This window comes from Etheostoma spectabile, chromosome 7, assembly GCF_008692095.1.
Source record: "Etheostoma spectabile isolate EspeVRDwgs_2016 chromosome 7, UIUC_Espe_1.0, whole genome shotgun sequence".
Classification (NCBI taxonomy): Eukaryota; Metazoa; Chordata; class Actinopteri; order Perciformes; family Percidae; genus Etheostoma; species Etheostoma spectabile.
Genome location: NC_045739.1, coordinates 25,280,469 through 25,287,945, shown reverse-complemented (window position 1 = coordinate 25,287,945; position 7,477 = coordinate 25,280,469). Strand labels below are relative to the sequence as shown.

At 41.4% G+C, this 7,477-nt stretch overlaps 1 protein-coding gene across 1 annotated transcript in view; it reads right to left on the bottom strand.

Annotated features, from left to right (window-relative positions):
- Window positions 1-7,477, bottom strand: part of enpp2l (ectonucleotide pyrophosphatase/phosphodiesterase 2-like) — a gene marked incomplete at its 3' end in the record, with an annotated part of 99,793 nt that overhangs the window by 53,373 nt on the left and 38,943 nt on the right. The window contains exons 7-10 of the mRNA XM_032521770.1: window positions 6,797-6,876; window positions 6,518-6,637; window positions 5,527-5,582; window positions 4,599-4,664 (exon numbers count right to left, since the gene is read on the bottom strand). Coding sequence (XP_032377661.1) covers window positions 4,599-4,664; window positions 5,527-5,582; window positions 6,518-6,637; window positions 6,797-6,876 — 322 coding nt within the window. The remainder of the gene's footprint in view (window positions 1-4,598; window positions 4,665-5,526; window positions 5,583-6,517; window positions 6,638-6,796; window positions 6,877-7,477) is intronic.

Genomic DNA, 7,477 nt, shown 5'->3' with positions numbered 1-7,477 from the left:
GAGCAGGTAACCATAGTCCTCAGAAATCCACCGCAGGTTAGAGCGCCAACACAGAGACAGAGGACGGGGACGGACATCTAAAAAGGCGACAAAAGGCGGCGAAAAGGTGTTGTAAGGGCGGGAAAAAAGGCTACAAAACAGCTACAAAAATGCGGCGAAATGGTGATAAAAAGGCCCCAAAAAAGGTGATAAAAGTGACGACAAGGCGACAAAAAGGTGATGAAAAGGTGAAAAACAGCTACAAAAATGCAACGAAAAAGGTGGCAAAAAGGTGATAAAGGTGACAAAAAGGCAAAAAAAAAAGGGGATCAAGGCAGCAAAAAGGCAAAAACGTTTCTACAGATGTTATGCCATCAACAGAAACTAAGATTGGACAGATAGTCTAGCTAGCTGTCTGGATTTACCCTGCAGAGATCTGAAGACCAGGTACCATAGTCCTCAATTGGACATATAGTCGAGCTAGCTGTCTGGATTTACCCTGCAGAGATCTGAAGACCAGGTGACCATAGTCCTCAGATTGGACAGATAGTCTAGCTAGCTTCTGGATTTACCCTGCAGAGATCTGAAGACCAGGTGACCATAGTCCTCAGATTGGACAGATAGTCTAGCTAGCTGTCTGGATTTACCCTGCAGAGACCTGAGACCAGTAACCATAGTCCCAGATTGGACATAGTCTAGCTAGCTGTCTGGTTACCCTGCAGAGATCTGAGGACCAGGTACCATAGTCCTCAGATTGGACAGATATTCTAGCTAGCTGTCTGGATTACCCTGCAGAGACCTGAAGACCAGGTAACCATAGTCCTCAATATTGACAGATGTCTAGCTAGCTGTCTGGATTTACCCTGCAGAGATTTAGGACCAGTAACCATGTCCTCAGATTGGACAGAAGTCTAGCTAGCTTCTGGATTTACCCTGCAGAGATCTGAGACCAGGTAACCATAGTCCTCAATTGGACAGATAGTCTAGCTAGTAAGGTTGACGAGTCTCGTTTTACGAGATCTCGCGAGATTAAACGTGACGAGATTTCTCGTCGGGTGAAATTTTCTCGTGAGGCGATGTGATGTCAGCGTGATGGAGCGTGAAATCCTATGAAGACCCCCCCCGCCACTTTTAAATCATTGTGTGGCAACATTTGGTTTTCCTGCGGAATGATAAACGGCGAAAGAGTGAGACAGATGAACACATATTAAACATTGTAAAAAAAAAGCCGTATACCGCGCTAACACGAGCACTATGCAAAAACACTTCCAGCACCACCACAGCTCTCTACTAACTACTGCACCCCAACGAAAACATTAAAAAAATTGTTTCTGTTTGCACTTGTAGTTTAAAGAGCAGTACTTTGGTTATTGAACACTTACTGTTTGCATTTAAAGTGTTATTTTTCTGTTATTTACACATTATTTTATTTATACTGTTTATTTTTTTTTAATAAAACAGTATACAGCACCTAAATTGTTTTGCATTTTGTGATTTTTCAGTTGAATAAAAAAACTATTTTCCATTCATATATTTCATCAAGGATTTCTTTAATTTTTAAAAAAAAAAATCTCGTCTCGTCTCGTTCTCGTGAACCCAATCTCGTGATGTGTCTCGTCTCGTGGAGTAAGCGTCTCGTCACACCCCTACTAGCTAGCTGTCTGGATTTACCCTGCAGAGATCTGAGGACCAGGGAACCATAGTCCTCAGAAATCCACCGCAGGTTAGAGCGCCAACACAGAGACAGAGGAAGGTAACGGACATCCAGCCAAAAAGAAGGACATCTGGCGGAAATTTCGGCAGCAACGGAACAATCCAGGAAGTGAAAAATCTCGGATACACATTTTAATGACTTCACAAAAAATAAATGACTTGAGACTTGACTTGGACTCGTAAGCTAATCACTCAAGACTCAACTTGAGGCACGACTCTGATGATTTGCGTATAACGAGGTGTCCATAGTCAGCTTTTAGGCTGCTTCGGTCAAAAGGAGCCTGAAGGTTTCACCAAGTCAAATTTAAGCCCAAGACCATTATAAATGATTTTTAAGACCTTTAACACAACATCAACAAAGCCCTAAATTCAGCTAAATGACCTGTAATGTAATGTAAAGAGTAAAATCCCTTTTATGTCAGTGGTACAATCCGAAAAGACTCGCGCCAATAACACAAAAGCTGATTGGCTGCAATATATAAATTGCATATTGAGCTCATTTGTATATTTAATACAGGAAAGTTATATTTGGACTAGCAAAAGAAAGAACTAAAACACCACGTTTATAAAAATAAAAAATGGAAACCCTGTCGAAGCAGAGGTATCACTACCAAGGATCATGTCATTTTGGCTAAATGGGGGTGCTCAATGTCGGATTTTACATAGAACTTACTGTTGGTTCCTATAAAGTTAATTATGATATAAATCTCTTATGCTGTAAATAAAAATGTGACGGATTTAAGATACACTGTCCATGACCCTTGACTGATGGTCGGTAAGGATTTAAATCTTTAACTTGTTCAAGACTTGAGCAAAGATGACTTGGTCGCTGAGCTTGTTGTTTCGGGCAGAGAGCGTCTCACCTCAACTTCTCGTCTGAGAAACACAAAAACCTTTCTAACCAGCCCGCCTCACCGCACCGTGGAAAAAAACACTCAGCTCGTGACCCCTTCACTGACCCAGCATCTGCACCCTGCTAGAAACAACCCTTATCTTCAAGTCTTCAAGAGGCTCTTCTTACCAGCTCACGGACTAAATGTAAAACACACACAGCCCTTCTTACAACCCCGTGTAAGATTAACAACAATCTGTGAGATCGTTGATGTACAATACAAGTTATATTTTAAACTATATGTGCATGTAACTACCTCAAAGATGTACATATCTCAGGAAAAGGAGCATGCAACCACGACTTGTTCATGCAGCTGCACACACACCCTAAACAGCCGCTAATAAAACAACCACAGCCACTTAGACTGCTTTGTGAGCATGAGGCGTTTGAGTCCAGAGGAAAGGAGCATGCAACCTGAGAGTTAAAGAAGTACTCCGCAAAACAGGGAGAAACATTAAATTACATTTTGACAGCTAGAATGGGTGTTACAGTAAATGGGAATGACTATTTTTACATATTGAGCATTTTCATAGTTTTCCTGTTCCATTTTTTACAGCAAGAATTATAGGGATTATATTTTATACCTATATTTTAACTTCTGCACTATTGTATGTCTTAGATTCTCATTTTTTTAACTTTCTTTTTATACATATTTAAGCAACAGTGATGGAAGGAGCCTGAGATCTGAGAATTTCATTGCTCATTGATTCTCTGTAGTTCTTAAATCTTGAAATACAACTTCAGAAAGGAGTCAGTGGTCACGTGCAGTATCAGTGTTGGTAATTGGAGAGGTTTTAACATTGAAAACTGATTCTTTGGAAGAGAAAACAAAGGTGAAATGTGTCAATATTACACAAACGCTCCGTTATGATCACCAATCAATTCCTTGTGAAACTTAAAAGTTGAAGTGAACAAGAAAAAGAACTAGAATCAACGAGAACAGGGTTCAACGATAAGAGTTGCCCGATATAACAATCAACTGAAAAAATAGGTTCAATCATTTTCTCTGATGAGCAGTGTATCATAAATGGCATAATCGATTTAAACGTGCCGTTGGCCAATCAAGGACTAAGTTGGGGCTAGTTACGCATAACTGGTGACTGTCTTGTTAGGAGGAGAAGAAGAAGAAGAAGAAGAAGAAGCGAGAGGGAAGAAGTAGGTTTTCTTGGATAGCAGTAGAAGATGTCTATGGAACAACTACGATGTTTTGCCTAGTTTGCCGCAAGTTTGAGCCCAGGGCAGATGGACGTCTTCATTTAGAAATCAAATGCTGGGCACCCAGATAGCTCAGTTGGTAGAGCGGGTGCCCATGTTTAGAAGTTTACTCCTCGACGCAGCCTGCCCGGGTTCGAATCCGGCCTGCGGCCCTTTGCTGCATGTCACTCCCCCTCTCTCTCCCCTTTCACAAACTTCACCTATCCTGTCCATTAAAGGCCTAAAAATGCCCAAAAAATAATCTTTAAAAAAAAAGAAATCAAATGCTGAGGCGCCCGGGTAGCTCAGTCGGTAGAGCAGGCGCCCATATATAGAGGTTTACTCCTCAACGCAGCGGACCCGGGTTCAACTCCGACCTGCGGCCCTTTTGCTGCATTTCGTTCCCTTTCATGTCGTCATCTGTCCTTCAAAACAAAGGCCAAAACAGCCCAAAAAACAAGAAGAAAAGAAGACAAAAAAAAAAAAACTACCAGTAGGAGCCAGTAAAAAATTACTTTGGGCAAGTAGAATTTTTTTTAAACCCTAAATGTGAACACTGAGGTGCAATGGTCAAAATGATTATACGGCACCTTTCTCACGGCGGACATTTTGACTTTATTAAATTTTACGACGGCCGCATGCAATTTAGGATGCGTTGGCTCACCTTTTTTGGCTTATTGGGACTCTAATTGGAACTGAGCCAACATGAATGTTTTTAGTTCCACGTTCACAAGACGACAGTCAAGAAGATTTATTAAAAAAAAATTCAAAGAAATCGTGATTGACGTCCCAATTATATAAAAAAAAAAAAAAGAGGTACCTTTCATCATCAGGCAGGTGCAGCCAGCGCAGGATGGTCAAAATCCTCCTCTCCAGAGGAATCACCCTGGAAACAAAACATGATATTGAATGACGATTTAGAAAGTAGGATGCCAGATTAATACACACTGACTTTCATCACAGATCCTTCACAGTATATACTTGACTTACTGCGTTTAAAAGAACCACTTGTGCATATAAACACAGAGAGAAAACGTGGAGCTGATCTGTCTTTAACTATGTCTGAGTGCAAAATGTCCTCGGACACACAGACACAGACAGAGAAATCAATATAGGCCTAATATCAGTTATATTAATTTAGAAAACCCAATCCGATGTCTGTCTTTTACCACTTTGGCCTCAACATGTGTTCTTGATTCAAATGGTTTTTGCTCAGCGCCTCAACAAGCTGCTGCTTCAGTCCTCAATGGCCTCTGTTGAGTGTGTTCGGGGACATTGTCCCGTGTCTCCGTGTGTTTGGGCCATTGTCAGTCAGTCAGTCGCCGGCTGCTGCCCTCGAGATTATTGTGTCATGGATATGCAAATGTGTTCTGAAGCGAAACACATCCGTGTGTGCTGTGATTTAGGTGAAGTCAGGAGAAACGCATCTTTGAATGACCAAAGTGTAACTTCCATATATTTTTCAACCTGGACCCTATTTTCCCATGTTTTTTGTATCTAAGTGACTCATACCTATATTTTAACTTCTGCATTGTATGTCTTAGATTCTCTCATCAACTTTCTTTTTCTACATATTCTACATATATCCAGGAAGAAGTAGGTTTTCATGGATATCAGTAGAAGATGTCTACAAAACACTTTTTGTATTAAGTATTAAGCACCCATAGCCTCTTCTTCATAGGTTTTGTACGTTACCAGTGTTCAGTGTCTGAAGCTATTGAAAAATATTCCAGTACTAACTTAAGTACCAAGGCCAGAAGAAACTAGCTGCTTTCACTCCTTGTTCCTCTGCTGTAATCCAGATCTGTAAAACAGAAAAGAGAGGAGCTTATCAGAATTATAGTCTGGATCAGCAACATTTTCAAACAGGACACAAACCCCGGTCTCCCGGGTTAAAGTTCTGAGTCTGTTTGACCCATCCGCCAGCCCCCCTTTCCTCCTTATGTGGACCATTATGTTATCATCCTTATGTGGCACTCTTACACATCATTACTTCATCACCTTACTTCCTGCTTTGCTCCCTGCATAATTACAAGGGTCACTTCAGGGCGCCGCCATGAGTCGTGATTGCTGCTTGAACAATCAACTTATGTGGGCGTTTTTTTGCGAAGGACAGTCTCCATCCAACAAGTGGTTAGTTAGGACAGTGGTGAAACCTGACAACCCCACAATTATTAGGACAGGAGTTTTGAGACGCTGCGTGTTGCAGCAGCTGTCCTCGTTAATTCCCTCATTAAAATGCAAATCAATTGATAACATTTTTGACATGTGTTTTTCTGGATTTTCTTGTTGTTATTCTGTCTGTCACTGTTCAAATACATCTACCATTAAAATTATAGATGGATCATTTCTTCGTCAGTGGGCAAACGTACAAAATCAGCAGGGGATCAAATAGTTTTTGCCCCTCATTGTAGCTCCAATTCATGGCTAAGTGATCCTGAAGGCGCTGTACAGGCTGTTTTAAATGAGGTACTTTTGAAGCAGTTGAGAATGCAATTTGTTAACTTTTGACACAGTTGTAGATAAGCAGTTGCTCCTTGCTTCAAGGCTTTGTGCTAAGCTAGGCTACATGTATCCTGTGTACTAAAAGCAGACATAAAATGTGAGCTCAGTCTTTCCATCTGATTCAAGGAAAGCTTTGCAGTGTCAACACCTAACGTCACAGAGCACAGCGCCATGGTGTCGTTAGCCGGCCTGATTCCAGTCCAATCACAGGCCGCTATCTGGGGGTTTACTCACCGGCTGACCGCCCCACCAGCGGTGGTTCAGTTTCTCTCTGGTGCGCAGGCTGAAGGTGGCGTTAAACACCGGGTCGTGCATGGTGTTCCCCACAATCCCATGGGACTCTGGGTACAGACCCTGCAGAGATAGAGAGATCACACCGAGCGACGTCACCTCAGTTAATATATTAAATATCAGTCCTGCAGCAGCGTCACAGCACACACAGGCTGTAGGACCTTTTCAACATGATGTATCGGCGTTTTGAATTAGACGTACACCTACATTAGAGGCACTTACCGTGGCTAGAGTGTATAAGTTTGGGAAGGTCTTTGATGGGTAGACTGGACGCAGGTAGGGCGCCGATGTACCACACTCTCCTAAGAAGAAACAAATGTCAACTTTTTAAAAAAACTTCAGAAATACTTAAAATTAATTTCAATTATACTTTGTTGTCTCCTTGGGGAAAGATTTCGTGGACTCAAATGACAACTTTAGCTGCATTTACAATCACAATAAGGATCAATAGATAGCAACAATCAAAACAGAGTAAAATTAATAGGGAAAAGTTAAAACAACAAAAACGCAGATCAATGAAAGCCCCGACGACTATTTGGGGCCACCCACTATAAGACATACATATGGATATAAATATATCCAGAACATGTTTGGGAACCAGTGGAATAGAGAATCAAAGCGAGTCATCCAACAGCGTTGTTACCGGCAGATAAACGCAGAGCTCCGGGTACTGCAGCCGTTCATCTGCATGTAGTGCAGAGATGAAAATCAGCTTTCCTTTAAGTGACCAGCTAACGCTAGCAGATGCTAGCTAGCTTGGTTACATTATTCAAAACTAATCTAGTTGCAGTGTTGCCCTGCCAGGACTAGTAATGTTGGCAAACATACAGTATAATCACCCACTTCAATACAATGAACACAAATACAATAATGCTATGTGCCTCCAGAAAAGTAAATAACATA